The sequence below is a fragment of the Etheostoma spectabile genome, chromosome 1 (assembly GCF_008692095.1).
Source record: "Etheostoma spectabile isolate EspeVRDwgs_2016 chromosome 1, UIUC_Espe_1.0, whole genome shotgun sequence".
Taxonomy (NCBI): domain Eukaryota; kingdom Metazoa; phylum Chordata; class Actinopteri; order Perciformes; family Percidae; genus Etheostoma; species Etheostoma spectabile.
In genome coordinates, this window is record NC_045733.1 from 29,188,591 (window position 1) to 29,212,408 (window position 23,818).

The 23,818-nt window shown below is 41.8% G+C and overlaps 1 protein-coding gene across 2 annotated transcripts in view; it reads right to left on the reverse strand.

The window, feature by feature from the left end:
- Positions 1-2,203: 2,203 nt before the first annotated feature.
- prmt3 (protein arginine methyltransferase 3) overlaps positions 2,204-23,818 on the reverse strand; it is a 59,861-nt gene continuing 38,246 nt past the window's right edge. For both annotated transcript variants that reach the window (XM_032515083.1, XM_032515091.1), the window contains exons 12-16: positions 23,266-23,453; positions 21,015-21,101; positions 12,176-12,226; positions 11,185-11,272; positions 2,204-2,454 (exon numbers count right to left, since the gene is read on the reverse strand). In XM_032515083.1, coding sequence (XP_032370974.1) covers positions 2,345-2,454; positions 11,185-11,272; positions 12,176-12,226; positions 21,015-21,101; positions 23,266-23,453 — 524 coding nt within the window. In that variant the 3' untranslated portion in view covers positions 2,204-2,344. The remainder of the gene's footprint in view (positions 2,455-11,184; positions 11,273-12,175; positions 12,227-21,014; positions 21,102-23,265; positions 23,454-23,818) is intronic.

Genomic DNA, 23,818 nt, shown 5'->3' on the forward strand with positions numbered 1-23,818 from the left:
GGGGGGGGGGACACGTTCCCTCGCTGCGCTCCTTCTGCCTGGAACTCTCCGTCCGGCGCCGATAAGAGGCGCGAGCGCGTGTATTAGCAGCCGCCTCGACTTTAATTACGTTGTCAACAGAGAATAATTGTAATTGATTTCTGTTCGTCTTCCGCACGCACACGCACACACGCACACACACACACACACACACACACACACAGTTTTGATTCTCATGAGGGTTTTAAATGTGTGGTTCAGAGATGCAGCAGAACATGGTTTGATATCATTTGAGAGTCCAAAACCACAGATGTAAAAATGTTTTAAAGAGTTTTTACTGCTTTTTTGATTTTGATACATCCCATTTTTTTTCTATCATTTTTTTAATGTTTATTTTGAGATGTGAAGTCCTGATCCAGCAGCTGAACCAACAGGCACACTTAGAGTTTTTTTTTTTTCTTTTTTCTTTTTTTGCGGTGTCTCCTCGTGCTCGTTAATTACAAGCGCTCGTGTAATTAATTGATCCCTCCCACTGTCGCCTGAGTGATAAGAAGCAGCATCCATCTGAAGCGCCTGGAAAGCAGTGATTCAGTGGAGGTCGTCATCCCCGCGGCCCTCATCATCATCATCATCATCATCATCATCATCATCATTCCTGGCTGACTAAGCCACACAGCCTACAATTAAAGTGCGATCTATGCAACTGCCTAAGAACAAAAAATGTATTGTTTATACTACTAATGCCTGTTATCGAATAGTGCCTGTTCCGTAATGCAGCTCATTTTCAAGTTTTTCAATTTATGTGACAATATGGTTTTCGAGAAGGTTTCTGGCAGTAGGCCAATGAGCTGCCCCTCAAAGAAATGTTACCCATCTAAAGACAAAGCATCTGAGTCTGTTTGGGACACTACAAACAAAGTCAAACAAATTCGGCAAATAGTTTGAAATTGTAAGACGATAAATAAGAATGTATTCCTTATGAATAAGCTACGAGGCACAGTTGTTTATAACCGTGACTATTTATGAAAATAGAATGCATTTTAAAGGATAATCTTTCACAGTGCCTCAGAATATGAACTGCCTGTGAGACAATTAACACAATTAACATCTGCACAGCTTGTTAAAAGCACGTTGAAGATTTCCAAGCACTACAAAATCAACAGTTTCAGCTTTTTGAGATTAATTCTTGTCAAAGGATGTCAACATGCTTGTTTTTTTTAGACACCAGAAAATATAAAACAGCATAATCTCCCACACGTGAGAGGACATCGAAGAAACAACTACACTACATTGGATAGTTTCCTTTCAACATAACTTTCAAAAACATGCACATGTCCATGTGAGAATACGTCCCCTATTTGATGTCAGCAAGCAGACCATAATGTAATGATATAATGGCTGAGGACACAGAAGCAGTGGAAATACATCAGAAGAGATGACTGTCAAATCCCCAATAATACAAGCAGCCAGCCTGCTCCTCCTCCTCCTCCTCCTTACAGACCACTATACTGTCCCAGAGTCCAGCATACATCATCTCAGGCAAAGAAGGAAGAAAAAATCTTTAATTGTGAGGAGAGCTGCCTAATGAAGTATGTAAAGAGGCTTCAGTCAGCCTTTTTAAAAGCTTAAATTCATGTCGCATTGTCCCAGTAAACTCATGGAAGATGGATGATACTCCCGGCCAGATCTCTCGCAGCTCAATGTAGGACAATAAGGAGAGAAATCAGGAGAAATACTTGGTTTTATATATATATATATATATATATATATATATATATATATATATATATATATATATATATATATATATATATATATATATATATATATATATATCGCTTTACCAAAGAGCTGGCAGCCAGTTCCTCTTGGTGTTTTTTTGGTTTTGCTGGACCTTTTGATCGGACAGGGATGTATGTGAGTAAAGGTGCATGATGAGAGTGGACTCTGAACCACTCCCAGTGATGTATGCGTAGTTTTGGTTATTTCCAGGTCTAATGATATTTAAGGTTTAAACTGGGCCAAACTAGATTTAAAAGTTGAGACTTTTCAGACATCTAGGTTACTCAGAACTGTTTCAACAGCATTTCGTGACTGCTTTTCAAGGTGCTAAGCAATTGGAATGCCCTTGAAACAATGATTACATGTAATACAGACATTTTGAAAATTATTTCTTTGGAGTTCAATCATGTTTCAATATGCTTAATAAAACACAAGGAGAAAATCTCATATGTTATGTTTTTTTTTTATTACAAGGCAAGGTAACAATTCTTACATTCAAAACATGAAAACTATTTGAATACATGAATGGCCAGTTAAAAGGCGGGCTATATTTGCTAGATGTTGGACCACGCGATGGCTGACGCTACTGCAGGCTGTAAGTAAGCTTCCTGTCTCCGAAGTCAAACGTGACCAACAGTGAGCGAGGGTCCTTCTTGTTTTTACGCACGATGATCTTTCCCTGGAGCTCCTCTCCTGAAGAAATGATAGAGAAACACCAACATCAGTGCACAGTTGGTTTCACATTGGAGACAGGAAACCTCTTCACTGGAGAGTCCCTCCTCTCCAGTGAAGGTGTGTGAATCCCTGAAAGCAGCTGGTTTAGTTGGAATGAAAATCTGGCACACAGTAAAGATGCAGTAGGTCAGACCCATAAAACTAACTTTCTGTCATATTTGCTGAACCTGAACCCATATTCGAGTAGTACTGCATGAAGTGTGTAATGAAATGAAAAATAAAAAAAACTTTGGCACCACCTACAGCCTGTAGTGCGATTTGTAAAAATCCACCGCTCCAGGTTCATTTCCACCAATCGGGGCCAGGGGGGGTGTCTAACTGTCTGTCAATCACTGCTCAGGCAAACACATTCATTCTCCCTCCTGGGGGGAGGGGCTTAAGAGACCAGCGTCAGGGGGAGGGACTGAAAAGTTGTTGATGTTCAAATTCTTGGGCTAAATCCTGGATCTTCATAACCCTACCTACAGCTCATTTAAAGTCAAAGGCTGTTTATAGTTCACTGTCACACCAATGTTCCTAAAGACATTTGACAATAAAGCATAAACAGATGTTCCAATAGAAAGAAAACTATGAAGAGTGAAAATCCAAAGAGATAAACACAAATCTGTCACAAATAAGCAAAACTGCACATAGGTGACCTCACAGAGTCTAAGACCGAGAGTAGTTTTGTTTTGAAGGGTTCCAGTGAGGAACGTTTCTATCAACAGTGGGAAGCCCCGAAGCACCGGACCACAGCGGAAGAAAAACTCTCTAAACTGACAGATTCTTATCTTTTACAAATAAAGGTTGTCCAATTTAACAGTATGAGGATTAATTACAATGGAATTAAAAACACTGTACGCAGGCAAGAGAAGCCGTTTTCGTGTCTCAGGGTCAAACTACGATCTGATTGTATGCACTGCAAACGGTTGAAATAATATTATAACTTGCCTTTTGTGCTATATATATTCCAACAACTGAAAAATAATTCTGGAGAAATAATAGCCCCTAGCATGTTGGTTCCTACTGGAATTATTAAAAAGCGGCTCATAAATATATAGCTTAATTTGTTTTTTTAAAGGCTCAGTATTATCCTTGAACGGCTGCAAACTGATGGTTTTAGCAAACGTTATACAGGACTTAATAAAACATTTGTTGGGGGCTATTTCAAGCTGCGGATGAATACACATCTAGTGGGCAAATAGTGAGTATTTACGGCAGCAGGACGGTGTATGGGGGACATCTCTGCTTGGAAACCAGTTGCATTTGTTTTGGGAAGGCAAATCACGTTATATGAGCACAGATGTAAAGTTACTCATGTTTGCTGCTGTGCACTGTTTTCCCAAACTGGTTGTTTAAGAAGAAGTGATTGGAGGAAACTTCATTTGATTTACATTTGATAACAATCCCCAGTATATCATCACCGTAACATAACGCCTGCGCGTAAAAAAAAGTTAAAGAGTGAAAGGCAGCTAACATTGATCGGCGTGTTCATAATAAATGAGAAATGAAAAACTGCTCATAAAAAGAAATGTTCCTGACGCCTGGAGCAGTTCAGAGCTGCTGAGCTCAGGCCTCTGCATGAGCAGAAACACACTGGCGCTTCTAGAAATGATGATGTGTGGAAAGGCAATGTGGTTTAATGTATGTTAATAAGCAAGAGTGTGTGTGTGTGAGTGTGTATGAAATCTCCAGATGGCAGAGAGAAGGATCTGCATTTACAGTACGACGCACGAGCGAATCGGGAGGCCGGGAGAAGGCGTTGATGATTATGACGCATAATCACGCTGATTAACTTCACGTTTGGCTGCTGGAGGTAAATGAATGTTTACCCACACGGCAAACAAGCGCACCCCCCCACCCCCTCCAATTGCTGTGCTACGCGCTCTTCGTTGCTGCCGCTGGAGGTTAGAAGAGGACGAGACGAGAGAAAACGCTGACTGTGGCGCTTTCTCCATCGAAGCGTTCGCCATCACTGCTGTCACGTCCCGCTCGTTGCCATGCCAACGCCGCTGTCACAGAGTCTTCTGGGTCTGTCTGTCCTCTCTGCAGTGGACTCTTCTAAAAGGAAAATCAGTCCATTTCAGATTTGGGTTGTAAAGCCTCAGCGGGATCCCCTTCAGTCCTCATTCTGGACTGTAAAGAGGGACCGGCCCAAAGATCTCAGGCTGCCTTTCACCATAAGGAATTAACAATTTGGAAATATTACGAGGAGTGAAGCCAGGGTATGCCTTGAGAGCAATTAGACAATATCACAACTGGTCTTAAAACACACTACTGAGTCTAGAGATGATACAGATACAAAAACCTCTGTTCCTATTTCTACTACGGAGCCTTGGCGCAGCATTAATTAGCTTTTGGTGGGAAACAGATAGACGTTGGCCCAAAAAATTTCAATATACCGAAGGAATCGCTCTTTTTTTGGCATCATCCGACAGAAATAATTTCAGGAGCAAGTCCTGATCAAACTGAACGGTTAGATTTCTGGGTTCAACAGGCTGGTAAAAGATGAAGCACGTACTGAGAATGTGAAAGACGCTGTCTGTCCTCCACTCCAGCACCAACCTAACGACCCGGGTCAGTGGTCGACGCCGGACGCAAGACAAACCAGCTGTAACAGAAAAGGTCACTAAGACACATGCCTGGTTTGTGTTTTCTGTGTGGCTAAACCCTGGTGACCTCTGTATGAAGGCTGATGGTGAGGATGTCCCATACAGGGACGACCTCTAGGTTACCCAGGAGACTGTGTTCCCCATGTGGGCTGACACCGATTCTCCCTTGTATTTTGTTTCGTTCTCCGCCATGTGCCCTACAACACGGGGAGCGTATCAGAAGCAGAGCGTCATGTTGCCCGATTTGCAGATTTTATTGTCTCTACAAGTACTTTACAGAACAATCCCGTGTTAATTAAGCTAGCATATACCTTCCACTCCAAGCACTCCTGAAATTAAACTCCATGCCTTCCCTTTTCTGGTGTTGTCCTTAAAAAATAGATCTGTGATGTTGTATCATTTTTTTCAAGCTCTAAGATGAATCTCTTGTTGTCCGTGGTGATGTAAAGGAGAGGAGACATGACAGTTTTGGGGCGTGTCTTTACTTTTACTTTTACGCTGTTTTACTTCCTGCCTGGCTTAAAGCATTGACTTGAATGGCAGGGTTTGTATGATCAATTTTGATTCCGACTTGTGGCCCTTTGCTACATGTCGTCCCTTCTTTCTCTCCCCTTTCCTATCTTCAAGCTGTTCTGTCAATTAAAGGCAAAAAAGCCCCCAAAAAATATCTATGCTTTTACTTCTTTGACAGGGAATGACACAAGGAGCCTCAACAACAGCAACGGAGCCTGGTGCTCATGGCAGGCAGCGGACGGCTGCAGTCAAACTCAAGTTGGCAAAAGGCTGATAAAGGTTAAAGGAATAATTGCTTGACTTTTGAAGACCTTCTGAAATAAGGAGATGTGGGACCAAAGACGTTTGCCCTCAAAGTAACGGGAAAAAAGAAGAAACAATCCGACTAAGCCCTCATGTTCCACATTAAGGAACAGAACCACTCACCGAATGTCTGTTCAGTCGTGGTGCGACTACAGCAGCTCTGCTGTAATCAGTCAGACCAAACTCCCCATGGAAGAGGCTTCGGTAAACTGGCCACTCAGATGCCGGGAGAAAGAGTTAACCATGTGTGGAAATGAGTCGGGGAATGGAGTCGGGCTTTCACCACAATGTCGTACATCAACGTGCCAGTGTCATTAAGCACCACCAGGCCCACGGAAACAGCCCAATGCAGCCTTTCCCCATGAAATTACACTGGAAATACACGGCTCGCATTAGTGATTCATTTAGACTGTTGTCATTTACATTTTAACTATTTAGCTCACACTCCTTCAGTATCTGCAGCTCCATACAGTGAGGGCAAGTGTAGGCTGACCTAAAGTACTTCAACGTTAAGGCTAATTTTCCTTAAGTTTTACAGACTTTCACAGCAAAATACTATGACATTTTTGAAAGGAGCAGATTGGTTTATACTGTTTTTACATAATCTTTATGTCCTTATGAAAGTGAAAGCTGATGATTTTATGAGAAGTTAATTTACTATATTGTAGGTTGGTACTACTCAGTGCAAGACACATCTGCATAAGTCTGATGGGGCATTTAAAAAACATAATTCCAGTGGCTCTAAAAGTGTAAGGAGAAGAAATACAAGCTGAGGAGAGAGGGAGAGAGGGAGAGAGAGAGAGAGAGATGTTTTTACTGTCAATTAGCAATATAACAGAGCTGAGGAAAGTGAACTTTGTTACAATGCTCTTGAGAATTCCAACTTTCATCGAAATATTAAAAGAGTTTGGAAGAGACACAGGGATGCACAGAGTTCCACGTCAGCCCCTTCTCTGACACTGCAGTAAGGTTTATAGCCACATATCCCCCACATGTTCTTGACATCCTCCCTCTTGCTCCAGTCTACCTTCATGTAATCCGTTTTTACCTCTCAGGCCGTTTCCTGTTCAGTTCAGAGCTAAGGATCAGAGCTAGGGCGGTATATCCCAAGCACCAGTGTGTAGACACACCACCAGTGTGTTAGATTACAGCCCTGAGGAACCTGAAGGTTGGTTTGGCCACTGCGGTTTGCCAGCTCAAGGACCTTTAGATTTCAACCGAGGGGATGGGGGGGAGGGGGGTTTGGGGAGGGGAGGGGGTGAGGGCGGGAGAAAGAGGAGATTTGGAAGAGCTACGGCACCACACGGGACAGAGGAGGTGACTCATGAAAGTGGGTGGGAACAAAATCACATGACTGTCCAATGAAAGTCCAGACAAGAACAAACGCCCACGGTGCAGGTACAGTATCCAGGCCACCGCCTCACCTAGAGGATTATGGGACTTTGTTTGAAAGAAAAAAAGTGTGACCTCCTTTCTCTGGTTACATTAAGTAGGCAAAGGTGCGAAAAAAGGACCATCCTCTTCAATAGCCAAGCTACACAAACACACCAGAGCATGACAAATGATTTGCCGTTTAATTTATTACGCTGCCAGCCGAGAGGATTTGCAGGGATGTTTTGTTCCAGCCTGCTGCGTGCCTTCTCTCTCTTCTGCTGGCACCTCCCACAGAAGCGCAGCCTCAAAGTTAATTACTGCTGCACTCGTACAAACACATCAAATAGGATTCGGTCTCTACCATTATAAATCACCGCAGACAGAGTCCGTATTAAAGAAGAAAAAAAAAAACACAGGATGTTTATGTCCGGCCCTCACTACAGCCAATCAGAACTGAAGGTGCTTCTCAGTCAATACCTAGGGGGACAGGCACGGGGGTGTGGTGTGTTTGTTGTGGGGGTGTGTGTGTGGTGTGTGTGGGGTGTGTGTGTGTGTGTGTGTGTGTGTGTGTGTGTGTGTGTGTGTGTGTGTGTGTAGCGTGTGTGTGCGATGTGTGTGAAAGAGTTTGTCATTCAAGGTGACTTCAGGAAGTTTTCTCTTACAGCCAGAGGGGAGTTAGGTTTAGAAGTATGCAGTACTCTTGTGAATTTGAGTGTGTAAAGGAGCAGTGTGTGTATGTGTGTGTGTTGTAAAGTACACCATAGAAGCCTAGCAGGCAGCCGGTGAATGCTGTTAAAAACTCAATTTCTGGTTTACGGCCCCTGGAGGAGGCTGGGGACTGTCAGCGTGCCGAGGTGGAGAGAGCACATCAATAACTTGCCGCTCACTCCCTTACTCACACTCTTCTGCCTTCATTTTGTTCTTCTTTAAAACTTTTCCTTCCCACATTTGGCTCGCTTCATATATATACACAGCACAGACCGATGGGTCTTTACAGACAGTTTGAGCTAGACTCAGCTGGATAGAAACTGGCTGGTTTTGAGCTTTCTGTGTCTCTGCGTGTCTGTGACGGTGTGTGTGTGTGTGTGTGTGTGTGTGTGTGTGTGTGTGTGTGTAAAGTTTTATTTTACAGCCAGATCAAGAGAGTCAGTTAAACCTCAAATCAAGGGAAACACTATACGTATAATAAGGGAGAGCACACTGGACAATAAGGGTTTTGAACAATATCACAGCTATGTGAGATGTTTTCGATGTGTGGGGGTCATGGAAACAGGATGATTCGTTCAGTCGGGAGTGTGAATATCGGAAATCCAGTCTTTAGTTTCCTATATATCCTCTCATCAACCAACAAGGCATTTTCAGCCTGGTAGTGGTAAAAAGGTTACGTTCAAATAAAACCTTAATGATTTAATTGGTTTATCGTGAAAAACCTAATACACAGTACTGTTTCATATTTACACAAAAGTGCCCCCCAAAAAGGGATAGAATAGATAAAGGGGGCAAATAAGGCATCCCGGGTTTACTTCTGTGATAAGTCCAAGCCTCTGAAACTACTGGAGGGATGAAAAGCCATTCTTCTAAAAGATTTTCCCTCATTTGGTGTTAGTGTGATGGGCTGTCGAACACGTTGGTCCAATATCACCCATAGGTGTTTGACTCTGTTCCACTGCTTTGAGATGTGACTGTGTATGTGACCATAGGATTCACTTAATTTTCATGAAAACATTCAGTGCCCCCTCATGCCCTGTATTGAAGCATCAGCATTCGTTATATTACTCCGCTCTGCACAGGGGAAACCGGGAACAGAGCCCGACATTCTGCACCAGATAATCAAATGAAATCCCACTGTTTCACTCTGCAGTTTCCCACATCTGTATTGCGTAAGCATGCTGTCGTCCTCGGCTCCCAGTCTCAGCTGTGTTTATCTGACCCAGCAGAGCGAGAAGTCTGCGATAGCGTTTGGGCAGCGTCAGAGGTTTTGACGTTCTTATCGTCCTGGCAGAGCGTGGCTAAGGGCCGCCGGACAACAAGCGCCTCCGTCCCTCCGCAGGTCATTTATTACAGTAGACTCTCATCTAATACCTAGTCAGCAAGGAGACAGCCGACTCTGAGGCTCATCCATCCCCACATCAGCAGACACATCTGCGATTCCCATTATGATAACGCGCACAGAGGGCCAGAGTGTACAGCAGTAATAAAAACAGGATCTTTCACACAACAAATGACTGAGCGTATGGGGAACACTTAAAAGTAATCATACATTATTACCAGTGAATTACCAGTACAAATAACAAGCGAGATGTGTCCTGTATTTAGTTAATAAAAGCTTAAACTTGTACTGAACTAAACTCAGAAGAGTAATTCCTGGGATAAATGCTCTGGCACACATGAAGTAGTGCATTTATGCTTCCATTTTCTTTGGAATATACAAAGAACTGGGTAGTGTGTATGAGTAGCAACACTATTGCTGAACAGAAGAAGAAAACCTCCTGTCATTTCAAAGTTCTTCAACAGAGCGTGTAGTCTGTCTGAGATGAAAATGTCCCAAAGATGAAAAAAGAGGATAAGACGCTGATGTTTTGTTGCCTCCTAGTTTTTGCTTTTGTTTCTTTGTTGAACTTCCTATTAAAGCGAGACTGCTACACAGCAGGACAACGGTAAATACTAAATAGTGGTGAAATTACAGTAGCACAATTGGAGACGACTCAGTAATGTCAATTACAGAGTCCTTTGAAATTCTTTATTAGGAATAGTCCCTTGAGATGTGACATCTCGTTTTCGAGGGGGTCCTTAAAGGCGAAAAAAATACAGTACATTCACAATTAGACAAAACAGTTAACAAAACCGCTCCTATCTATCTAATGTTTGCCTTAGCAGACCAATTAAGGCTGTGAGAGCAAAACCTTTCAGTGTATTAAATTGAGCAAAGGTGCTTTTTAGTGCTATTAAAGGTCCCATGGCATGAAAATGTGAGGTTTTTAAACATAAATATGTGTTCCTCGAGCCTGCCTATGGTCCCCCAGTGGCTAGAAACGGCGATTGGTGTAAACCGAGCCCTGGGTATCCTGCTCTGTTTTTGATAAAAATGAAAGCTCAGATGGGCCAATCTGGAATCTTGCCCCTTATGAGGTCATAAGGGGAAAGGTTACCTCCCCTTTCTCTGCTTTGCCCGCCCAGAGAATTTGGCCCACCCATGTGAAAGAGACTTTCAAATGAGCAAACTGCCAGTTGCCCACCCCCTTTCTTCACTATGGTTAATAATGAATAAACATTTGTGCTAAAGCAAACCTATTTATAGCCGGTCAATGACATTTATTAAACTATAGAAAAACAACAGTAGGGTAAAAGTGATACAAGATGCTCTGACATGTTTGCTGGACTTTTCAGAGAACATCCATACGTCCATACAGCTACTCCTCTCAGCAAGCTGCACTACTTAGACATATGCTAATCTGCTGATTCTATAAATATTTCACTGGTCAGTTACAAAGCGCTCCTCTTGTAACGTGTCATGATTCAGAGGCCTGCAACAGGCTATCAGATGAAGTTTTACATGCTGTCTGATGGCTGGATGTGATTTGTTTTGATCCCTCGCTGTCTCCGCGGATGACAGACAATGGGTGTCAACCAGCCTGACTACATCTCCACCACAGACAGATTATCCACCGCAGCTCGCTATGACGCACCGCAAAGGTCCACAAGAGGAAAATAAAATCATGAAAAAAAGCAAACACAACGCAAACCTAAATGAAACACAAAATGGAACTTAACCACACACTTCTTGGCCTAGGAATATGTACAGAGTACATGTAAGAGCTGACAAAAGTCCAAAATCTTGCAGTATTTAAATACAAAACTAGTGTTGCAGAGTGTTTCCTAGCCGTGTGGTGGTCTGTGTGTTACTGACCTGCTCGGACAGAGATAGGCCTCTCCAGGAGGAAGACAGTCTGTTTCCAGTGCGTCTTCGTGACCTGAGGACCCGTGGAGAACATCACCTGGTGTGTGAATATGTGAAAATAAATAAATGAGAACATAAACATCACAAAGCAGTGGGAAGGAGCACTTCAAATCAAATCTGCTTTTGAATCCGTTTAAACTGATTCACTACTTTTAAAAGAAATTCTGGATATGTTTAGGTGAAAATCTATATAAACTCAAAAGCAATTAGTCTTAACTTGAGCCTATGGGAAACCATGATATTCACATTAATGTTGTTTAATGCAAGTCCATTTGCAATAGTAACTGAAAAGAGCAATATAATTTAAAAGTTGAGAGTGATAAACCTGGGTAGACTCAAACATACAGTAGGTGTCCCATTCTCAAAAAACACTAGGAAAACTTACTGGAGGTCCTGAAGGAGTCTTGTTTAGATTACAATAAAGCTGCACAAAATCTTGGAATCAAGAAGTCAATGCAAATGTTTTGTTTTTTCTCTCTTTTCTTGTCTCTTTTGTATTATGAAACACTATAAAATAAAAAAAATAAAAAAGAACATGAAGGAAAAACATAACGTGTGACTCGATATGAAAACCCTACAATAAATTCAACATTTTAAATGAAAATCTGCACTGTATTCACAAAGCAAATAGAGAATCCTGTATTACATTGTTCCAGCCTTAGCTCCTAGTGGAGAAGGACATTTACTGGATCATCCATAGCATGCACGTTTGCGTCTCAGGTACAATAGGAAGTGCAATCAAAAGGCATATCAGTGTTGCTCTCAGAGCTTGGCATCAACTGTTCCAACTGGCCGGCTCTGCTGGGTAAGTGCTTATATCAGCAGTCGGCTAGGACGCCATGTCGATTGCCAGCGAACGCCTCAGGGAGGAGGAACACGCTAAAGCGTGAACATAATTGAGTTTCCGTTAAATGGCTTGGCTGTTGCCGCTGCTGCTTACCTTGTTGCTGCAGCCTTTGTCAAAGAAAATGTCAAAGTAGCCGACAATTGCCTGCAATGAAATATGAGGGCCGTGTTAGAATGTGACAGTACAATAAACCCCTGGGTTTGTTTGACTACACTGCAACTCTCACATGCAGTGCGGAGAGAGAGGCAGGAGACAGAACAAGTCTCAGGGTTTTAATGAGCTAAATGAGCAGCTGTGTTGAGGAATAAGGCAATAAAACCGGGAATAATATTTATTGTTCAAATATTAACAGGTAACTTTACAGTACTCAGCTACTTACATGAGAGACAAGAATATAAAATAGAAAATTCCAAAAGAACTTTTGAGAGTGTGCCGACTACTTGGTGCACATCTCATTAACAGTGGCTTAAGTGGGTGAATAAGAGATAAAATACAATGGTTGAGCAAAGGCCATGATCACCACAGTTATATAGTTAATATCATTAGTAACACTTGTGCTGAGCTACCTTAAATCTGCAGTTTGACATGTCCTGCAAAGAGAGGGCAACATGACCTACAGTACAGTGGCTCCATGATTGGAGGAAAAGTGTGTATGTGTAATTTCCTGACAATTTCCAATTAAAGTCTATGGGAAATTTTGCGTTGATTAACAGATTAGTTGTTTGGTTTAGAAAATTGTAGCTTCCCAAAGCCCAAGAGACGTCCTAAAATGACTTGTTTTGTCCACAACTCAAAGATATTCAGTTTACGGTCACAGAAGAGGGAAGAAACTAGAAGATATTCAGATTCAAGAAGCGGGAATCAAAGAATTTTGACTTCTATATTAAAAATTTACTCACACCTACTAATCGACTATGAAAATAGTTGGCCAATAACGAAAAGTTGACAACTAATGGCAGCTCTACAAATCTTTTAAAAAATCATAGCACACCGTTCATGAGCATTCCGATGTTTGATGTATTTTTTGCGTACGTGTTGGCAACGCTGCGTGACTAGTAGCGGGACAAAATTGCGGCGGAAGACGAAGATTATTATTATTATTATTAATAATAATAAGTATGACAAATAATAGAGTTATTGTACCGATTGCAGCTTTCGCTTTTCAGCACACGTAATTAGTTTGCTTGCAATGTCATTGCCGTGTGTGGTCTAGAGAACTGAAGTAATGGCTACCCCTTTTACTGAGACAGCTGGGTATTAATATAACTCATGTGAGAACTGCACTCTTCAACCCTCCTTCCTCTTAAAAGCAACTCGGTTTCTCCTTCAGGCTGAGTCAACAACAGCTCCCATGCACTCCCTCTCACCTCTACTGGGAGACTTGTCACCGGACAATAGAAATAAATTACGATGTCAATTTTGCTGACAACAAAAAAGAAAATTAGCAATGAAAAGGAAATGAAATTAGCAAAGGTGGCTATTTTGGTGACAGTGTTTTGAAAACACTCAGCACAGAGGAGGAATTGGTTCAGGAAAATAAACACTAATGTGGTTTTGGTCCAACCGAATATGAATGTGTTCATCTGAATAATGCCCACTAGGGGACTGACAAAGCTTGTCTCTCTGTGAATACATGCAATGCATTCATGTTTTGCAAACCACCGAATAAGAAACTCGCCAGCAGGAAGCTTTACTAAAGCTTTTTTAGGTCTAAAGATGTGGCCAGAAATAACACACTTCTTTTCCTTCAGTTTAATGTTAGTTTTCAATTCACTAAATGCCCGCATGGCAATGTACTCTTTCCTTACAAATATACTGTCTGCTGATATGAATTTACAGAGCTGGATTCACACATCTGAAACAAATTGAGGGAAAGTCCAGGAAAAAAAACACACACCCCCAGGCTTGTTTTCCTACTATTTCTCACCCCCACTGAAGAAGAGAGGCACTCTATCAATCTCAGGAGCGCACTTGTAATAGCAATGATGCAGAACTAATAGCTTTTAATCCTGACGCAGCTGACAACTTGGAGGCCAGCTCTCTGAGACAAAGAAGAGCCGGATCAATGGAAGAGAGGGAAAGAGGAAAACCGAGGGTCAGAAGAGAGAAAAAGAAGGATAGTAAAAACAGACTAAAAATTGAAAAGGAGTGAAGGAGCAGGCGAAGGGAGAGTGGCTGTAACATAATGTTAAAGCTGGGGAGGAGGTTTCTTTTTTACAGAGGTTTTTAATTGATTTGTATCACTCGGAGAAGCAAACGCACCATCTGTTCACAGCTTCTGTAAACGTCTCCTAAATTGTATTTAAATATTGTCTGCAAGTTAAACTGGCAAAGAGAGATCTTTTTTCATAATGCATCTACACACAGCACACACAAAGATACACATATGCAGACTTAATAACCATGCTGCCGTCAGAAGCTGTGTTTAACACACTCCGCGCACAGAGGCTTCAATCAACCTTTATCGACTGAGACAGGCAGGGGCGGCATGCTAGCTCACAACTAAAGCCAGAAAAGAACCCAAACTGGATAAAAGAGCATGTCAACCCAATGCAATTATGGCTTTTAATGAACGCTACACAGACGCTTGGTACTGAGGTAATTAGGAAATTAGTCGTAATTACTCGTCAGGCAGAGCGGATTCACCTCTCTCAGCCGGAGAGGCAGAGATCATCCTCATTGTGCCTAGCTGATGACAACGCCTCGTAAGCGAGATTGATTGTCACTTCTGTGTTGTGCAACTTTCACGCAGCAGCGAGACAGGCAATTAAAAATTAGGTCCACAGAGTGAAACTTGCAAACACCAAACTGACAGAGGAGCTCGGGATCTCACTGATCCATTGAAATTCACATTTGAAAACAAATAAAAAAGGAAGGTAACTGCCTCATGCATGAACCACAAAAGTTGTTAAAATAAGCAATAAAGACCTTGATATGGAGTGGCTTTTAATGCCTTCTGATTTAAATTGGTCCGGGGAAACAGCGTTTTAGGGTTGTGCCAATGAACGATGTCTTGTTTCGAGCGAGAGAGAAAAAGTGTTAACGTGGAACGCTATCACACTTTCCTTTCTCCCCTCATTGGACTAAGTTTGTCAACATTACTGTGTGTGTGCATTAATAAGTATGTCTGATGACAATGGTACAGTATGTAGGATTTATGAATGTACGTGCAACAGTAGACTAATTCACCAGGGTGCTATTTTATGTGTGAGCTAATGTTGCGCATCTGTTCATGTGCGCTGCAAGCGTTACGTTTCTGTTTAATAAACGCAGTTTTCAGTGCAAATATAACCGAGAACGAAAAAAGTGTGTACTGCTGTATTTTGTTCCTGTGGCTTAATTAAGTGCTTTCGGTTGGCGACATCTCTCAAACATTGATTCATGGCAAATAAATAAAAAATTGCGCTATGCTAAATGACCAAATTTAGCATAGCTTTTTTTTACTTTCCATTAGAGCATTGGAGCAGCATTAATGGGGTTTTGACCACTTGGGGACAGAGAAGCATCAACACAAGTTGATGGATAACACAACCTTGAACAGCTTATTGAGACATTTTCCATCTTCATTCATCAAACAGAAATAGCATTCAGTCACATCGTTGTCAACCCAATGATATGCAATAGTTTTGTTTTTCACAACTTCTGAGAAAAATACCAAGGTCTCCAGCTGCTACATATCTGTCTTTCTTTAACAACTCTGCTAACTTTGTCTGCTGTCTGGTGCTAAGTAGGTAGTGGGTACAGAGGTAACAGTGGGTTATCTGAGCTTGTTAACTAAAATTTGCCATGTTTGCTGGAATTAAGGTTGGTGAGAGTGCTGAAACTGAAGTAGGCCTGAGCAGTAAATGTGCTGTATGACCAAAACAATGCGCTAATAGAGGCTAGAAATCTCCAAAGAGATACAGAGATGGTGGTCATTTTCTGCACAATATGAGCCACCCCTTTCACATTGAACAAAGTCATTAGATTAAGAAGCAAGAGCGATAAACCGAGAGAACAAGGGAAAAGAAAGGGTAAACTTAAAGCATAGAGACACATACACACACCCACACAACAAAAAATGGACAAATCAGAACGCTTTTCATTTTCATCAGCGTTTAGCCTTGGGCCCCGGCTCTGTCTGTGATAAGTGATGACAGTGGGCTTCCTGGCGGCCCACGGAGGAGGCTCTGCAACACTGCGGCTCTCCGGCCCCCATTCTCCAGGAAGAGCAGGGGGAAAATTAATAATTATCATCATGGATAACACCAAGAGGGAGCAATTCATCATTGCTTCCCTTTCGCCTGGCTGTGTGTCAGCGAGCTGCGTGGCCCGGCCAGATACTATTATACGATGTAAAGGGGGGACGCTGTGTGTGTGTGTGTGTGTGTGTGTGTGTGTGTGTGGGGGGGGGGGGGGGGGGTGGAGGCAGAAGAGCGGGCTAATTCGCTTTTGATGGGGTTTATCCAGGCGTGGAGGCTTCAAGGGTTGGTGTGAATTCCTCCGACACCTCCCCCATCTCTCCTCTCAGCCTCTCCACCCGACTGCTGCCACTCCAGTGAGGTGGAGCATGAATCAGGCTTGGCTGCAGCGCACCTCCAGTCGGTGTTTCTCACTCATGATGCCACACACACACACACACACACACACACACACACACACTTCAGGTAATCTCACAAAACTAGTAAAACGTGTGGTGTTAACATATACAGACAACTTTTCAACCCCACCACATTTTATGACTATTGGTCATAATAACTTTTTAATGACCTCTGTTGTCCAGATTTCAGAAACGCAAAACTCTGGCATCAGGGAGGGGGCACAAGCATCCTACAGCTGTCCCCCCAAAAATTTCAATTTAAATCTCAAACACTTACCTTTGAGTGCCATAAGTAAACACACAGAAAGCAGAATTATGGTTCTAGCTTCATTGTCAACTTTCCAGTTGACTACCTGCTGCATCGATGAGTGCTCTCTGGTGTGTTTATGTGAGTGGCCTGGGCTAGTCTTTAACTTTAGCTTAAGCTAAATTTAGATTAGCAAATTTTCCAAATTGCAAAAATAAAATGACAAGGTCTTCATCAACTGCTACCATTATTAAAGAGACAGCGGCTAATTGCTTCTATGCACTCTGCTTCTACAGCTACACAGCTTTCTAAAACTGTTTGACACTTCTGTTGCAATAAAAATTTTAAAAAGTTGTTGGCCCATGCTGCTTCCCCCAGTCGATGACATTCTTTGTGTCCCAAATCTTTACATTGGAGCGTAGGGGGGCTTCACCCACTCCTTAACCAATCACATATTTTATTTTTATTTATTTGTTGCGATCAGATTTTTATTTTTATTTATTTAAATTGAGCCTGAACCCCCAGTGACTTTTACGTTCAATCGATCAATATTTGGGTCTCACACAGCGTTGAAATCTGCACCAACAACAAAAGAACAGTCCATTAACTCCAGCATTTGATTGGTAAGCATACCATAAAAACTGCCATCAATAACATTGGGCACATAAACTGACAAGTGCAATTTTACTAGAATTAAATTCAACTGCAGAGATCACAATTCTGCCTGTATTGTCTGACCAAGAGGACAAAACTTTAAGTGAAAGATTCCGTTTGAAAACAGTGGCCACTCCTTTTGTTTTTGAGCTAGCTGAGGAGGATGCAATTGTATGATATAATCTGTTGGCTAAGCGGCCGGTATCAGTCTGTAACAATGCGTCTCCTGTAATAATTCTTTTTTTAAGTAGGGCTTGAGTGCTGGCTCGTTTGTGAGGAGCATTCAAACCATCCCAGTTCCAAACAAAAAATGTAAGATTGCCCATTATCAAAAACGCTGCATTCTAAATGAAAGTAGATGTGGAAAAGCAACTTGCTGCCTTTCACTTCGTTAAAGCCTAACAATAGTGCATCCAAAGTTAAGTCCCTCAACAGAACACATGAGAGACGGAACAAAAATTTACAATACCGTGACACAAAAGGGAAAGCGAGTTTTATTCATTTGTTGACCATGACATTTTGTTTAAAACATGCATCTATCAATTAATTTTAGATCCAGTAAGTTTCAATAATATATTTGCTTTATTTAGAATGGGTTTTTTTAAGTACCTGTTTTATGTTTGCTTTGATTTTGACTCTCTTATTGGGAATGGCGCACACATGAATACCCTCTGCTCCACCAGGTAGTGGCAATAAAATGTTGTCATGGCCAATACTGATAACATATGGGAACTGCACCCAGCCTGTAGCACTATTAAAATCCCCTTACTAAGAACAGCACTGCTGATGAACAAGTACAGGAAAGCAGGTCAACCATCATATGTGATTATACGGTATATTGTATAAATAATCTGGGATGTCTGGTGCCTGAATCTGGTGTAACCACTATCCCTCTTAATGATTGCCTACATTTTTCACAATGCCATTAGACAACCTTCAGTGTGCCAGTGTGAAATTGATGCATCTAGCTCATGTTGATGACAGGGCTATAATGAAAGAGTTTGTTTGTTGAGAAAAATGAAATAGCATAGTTTTAAAAAAGCCTGCCAAAACAATTCTTGTTGACACTCAGAAGATCCCCTAACTTTCAATGCTATGTACTTTACACTGTTGAGAGTTAAAGAGTCGATTTTTTTTTTTTTATCAACAGTCCCCTTCTTAAGGTGCTGAAAATCGTCCTTGAAGTTGACGAGTGCCTGCCCCGTCAGTCCAGAAAGCCATCCCTCCTACACACAATTTAAATTTGATGGAAAGCAGGCTCAAGATGGATTGCAGAGACATTTTTCTCTGCAGCGCTACAGTAGCTACATCATCAGCAGTGTTAAAATTAATTACAGACAGAAACTTATTCTCTCCTGCAACACCATCAGCATATATCATTTTCAGCCTTTAGGCGGGGGGTGAGGCATTTCTGCTGTTCTACAGTTCAGGTAAATGGATCACGGAGCTTTAGGGGCGAAAAAAGGACAAAAAAGGAGAGGAGAATTTCTGATCCAAGTTTTAATGAAAGTTTCAGCCCATATATATCCTGTATTAGGCTCGGTTTACAAAGGCAGACACAATGTATACAAGACGCAGAGCATGTGAGGTGTAGAGGGGAGGTAAGGAAAGGAGGGATTAGAAAATAGCACGAGTATGACAGGATTTGTCTTGTGCATGAATGGCGCAGACGCAGGGGTTGTGCTGTTCATTTAATGCAAGGTTAGGCAGGCTGAGCTGATGAATGGACTGTCGACAGGAGAACAAAAGCAGGCGCTCCATCACAGGAGGCGCAGAAGCTCTCCCTCACTGATCCCCGAGCACTGGTCCAGGAGCGGTTTACCCTTCACACATCCTAACCTTAACTAATACTGAGGAGCTGCAGCCAATACTGACTACAGATCAGTATCTTTATGGTAGCATCACCCTACTCCTGCAGGTCAATAATCCCATCTGTAAATCCTGGAACAAGCAAGCTGGATGGAGGAGGCGAGTATCTACAAATGAGTAAAAAAGTGATATATTCTACACAGAATACCTGCATTATAAAAGCTAGAAACAACTGGATAAAATGAGACCGATGGCACGATTTAATGATAAATCATTTACAGGAGATTCAAAGGCATACACCTTTTCAAATCAGCCGGACAACTATAGATGACTAGAAGAGTGAAATAGCAGGAAGAAAGCAGGGAAAGATTGGTCGTGCATCTAAAACCTCAAAATAAAAATATCACACCTCCATGTCATGCAATCACAATCATCTGTTTAGCTGCAGTAACCCTAACGTGACTGGACTTACATTCTAGATATAGAAACTGGATGTTTTCAATTACAGAGCAGAAAAGATAGGAAAAATGAGGATGTTTACAAATCCCATTCACTGGCCAGGGAGCACAGGCCAGATAATAACCACCTATTGATTATCCATTAAACCAACACGCCAGACAGTGCAGTGACACTGCAGCACAACACAAAGGTGCTTCAACACAATGGGCTTTTCTACAGACAGATCACTTCTCACAGTGCAGAGCGTCAGAGACTGCAGAGGCTATTCTGTAGTCGGCGGGTTGCTGCTGGTATCACAGAGAGAAATGTGGCTCAGATGCTAGAGGAAGTTCAGGGGAAGAGTGTGTGTGTGTGTGTGTGTGTGTGTGTGTGTGTGTGTGTGTGTGTGTGTGTGTGTGTGTGTTAGGTGTCTGCCAGCACCTCACCAAATAGACTCATAAACTATTCTCCATGCTTTAGAGGCCCGTAGCTGACCCTCAGTGAGGACACACACTTCAACTTTGTGTTGCAGTTGTCGGTCAAGTTGACCTAGACACCACAACTCAAAGGTTCAGCCAGGTTTCAGAAAGCGCACACTGCAACTATTTCCGGCTCCAGTCCAGTGTGAGAGGTGGCTTGTGATTGTGTAAGCGTGTGTGTTTTGACAAAATGACGGGGCAAGCAGGCTGTGAACAATCACTGTCGTGTGACATGTAATTCAAAGTCACATTAGCCTCAATGCTCTGACTCGATTTGAAACTCTATTAAAGTTCAAACTGACAGACATCCTCCTAAATACCAAAACATAATCCATCAACATGAGTTGACAGATGTGAGCAGCATAGCATCTCTGATAAATGACAAGTGGTAACAGTAGATGGAGAAAAAAAAAAGAAAACTCATCTGGGAAGATATTTTGTTTCCCCAGGTGAGTTTTTATCCCAATTAGAGAAATATGTAATGAGTTTTTGCATTTAAGATCTCAGCAGCATAACGTATGACATGCTGACCATATGTTCTTATTCACACAGTTAAGCCTCAGTGTTACAAGGGTAGTGCTCGATAACTGCAGAGGCGCTGTGTGCTACCAGACAAAATACTTCAAGATTATAAAAGTCTTACTAGATCAACTTTATATATGTTTTCATATCAATAGCATTGTGGATGTCTCAGTGTGCGAGTGGGCAGTGTCTGTGTGTACTTACCGTGCAGTCTGTGGTGTTTGTTATCTTCAAGCAGAAATCGGATGCAAACTCCAGCTCAGACAGACAAACTCTGTTACAGTCAAGGGTCTGAAAGTCAAAAACACCCACATAAAATGATGAACTTAAAAATAAATAAATACTGATGTCACTATGGACTGGGATCAAGCAATACAAAACAAGTAAACAACTAGAAGGGCACTCGGAGAGGGCAGAGATATCGCAAAATCAACGAAAGTGACAAATTATTTTGTGTATCACCCCGTGATAAAATTCAATGCGTTCTTCCTTGGCCCATGCAACAACGTTCCACTAAGTTTCAGGAAAACCTGGCCAGCAGTTCTTCTGTAATGCAGCTGACAAAATGAGCTTAAAAAAAGCGTAGCTACAGATAGTTCTAACAAGGGCATTTGGGGAGTAGATAAAATATGCTTGTAGATATCTGACAAAACGGTGGCTGTGATTACATCAGTTAACGTCAGCAACTGCTATAGAGATGTGCCCGCAGTGGATGCTACAAGCAACAGAACACCTTACAGAAACCTACTCCTGGTAAATACACTGGTCTAGGTAAAAAAAAAAACGCACTGACACAATACATATGTACTGGTAGGTTTACATGTGATTCACAGATTGGGCCTTTAAGAGACCATTTAGAGCAACACACTATAGCTAAATTACTTTTTAGAATTATGGCATTATGGTAAAATAAGACAGGTTTAAAGCAGCTTCAAATGGTAAATACTCTTCAAGTTGAACATTCCTATCTGTTCTCACTGAGAAAAAAAAAACGCTGTTTTGCAGGAATTTATAATTTCATGAAAGGGCTCTCAATTTTACGCAATAGCAGCCAGCCTTAATGGAATGTTATTGGATCGTCTCAACAGGAGGCAATAGATGAGAGTCCATGTAATTTGGGCAGTGGGGCTGTCTATTTGTCACTGGAGGGGAGAAACTATTGATTAGAGGACTCAAATTCCATTATATCAAGTTCCCCCCTCATACATCACGTCCACAGATGGGTGGAGGACATGCTGCTTAGCAAACAGGTCAACCGGCGAAGAAACCTACAATGGCATGAGAGACAAGAGGGAAGAGCATTCCTACACAGAAGAGTTCAGGAGAGATATCTCTGCTCTTACTGTACGTACATACCGCGGCCGACTTGAGCTGTGTGTACGTACATGTATATGTCAGACTACTGTGTATTGTATTGTTTTATTTCTGTGTGTTCTCCCATAAGGGAAAACCACTCAATCCACTGGGGTCTGAGCGTAATGATGTTTCCTTAAGAGGAACTTAAACAAGGATTAGACAGATCAATCATCCAGTGCTATAGCATCACCACACACACCTTCAGGGCCCCTATCTCTCTCTCCACAGCTAACTACTGCTCTCATTCCCTGTCTAAAGCCTAACAGCTTGGGTCCCACAAACTCTATTTCTCCTACTGTCTGTAGGTTCCAAAATCCTTGTACATTAGGATCGGACTCTATTGATTTGCCAATACCAGCTGATACAGGTGTTAGATTTCAGATGTTGGGTAGTTGGTGTCATCCACAGGTGACAAAATTGAAGATCCTGATCAGATCACTGCGACAGAAAAACAAACCTAAAGTTGCGCTAAAGGTTGAGTCTCTGGGAAACCTCAAGCAGAACCATTTGGTTTATCATGATGGTTGATGTCACCTATGCATAGCAGACACATCTTGAAGGCTGGACCTGGCTCCCTATCTGTAATCTTTTTACAAAAAAGTACAAGGCAAACCAAGGCGCACTGTGGTCTATAAATCTCACCCTTTAAAGGAAGGACGGATCCATTAGCACAGGTTGCACGTTTATTAATAGAAAGCTGTTCAAAAGAAGAGTGATTTAGCCTTTTCAGGTTTGATTTTAATCACTTTAAGATACCAGAAGATGTAACATTAAACAGTATTTCACACGCCTACTTGCAGTATTAGACTAGATTATGCAAGTAATTTGCGTTCTTATTCATATAAATACAGAAAACATATTTCAACTACAAATTTAACTTCCTGGAAAACACAACCACTAACATGTCCAATCATAGTGACAAGTCACTATTGTATCTAATTGTCATTTTAGAATGGCTGAATATTGGTTAAATATATTAGCAACTTGCAGTTACAAATATCAGTATTACTATTGGACCTCCAAAGCCACCACACTGTACCGTAGGTTTAATATTGCATTACATATACATATATGTATGTAGTGCTATAGACATGTTTACCTGTATGACTGTAGGTTCAGAGATGAGTGTTTCTGGTTTCACTGCTTCCACCATGGCCTCAGGCACCACTGCCTTTTTCATGCACGCCATGTTGAAGCCATACACGTCTTCCCAGAATGCAATGTGGTCTTGATGCTTCTGTGTGTCTCCGACTGCTGCCAGGCTGATGTTACAAAGGTCTGGATATACTAGAGAAAAGAGAGGAGCAAAGGGAGTCAAGGACTGATCATAACAGTACAAAGTACATCATTATTGTAGATATTGTTTTACACGTCACAAGTCAGCCTCAAGTCCTGACATTAAAGTCTCGAGGTATTTATTGATTGATATTTCTATCAAGACCTTCTCTGCATTTCAATCATCTGGCTGACTTAAGGTTGCTCATGTCACTGACATGTAACTGTTTTTTTAGTCATAACTGTGTTTCATTTAGATGCCAGTAGTGTGATAAATTTGCATCATTTTGACATTAAATGGCCTCGTCAAGAGGAACCAGAAACTAGAAAAAATGGGGATGTTGAGGCAGACAGAGAGAGAGAGAGAGAGAGAGAGA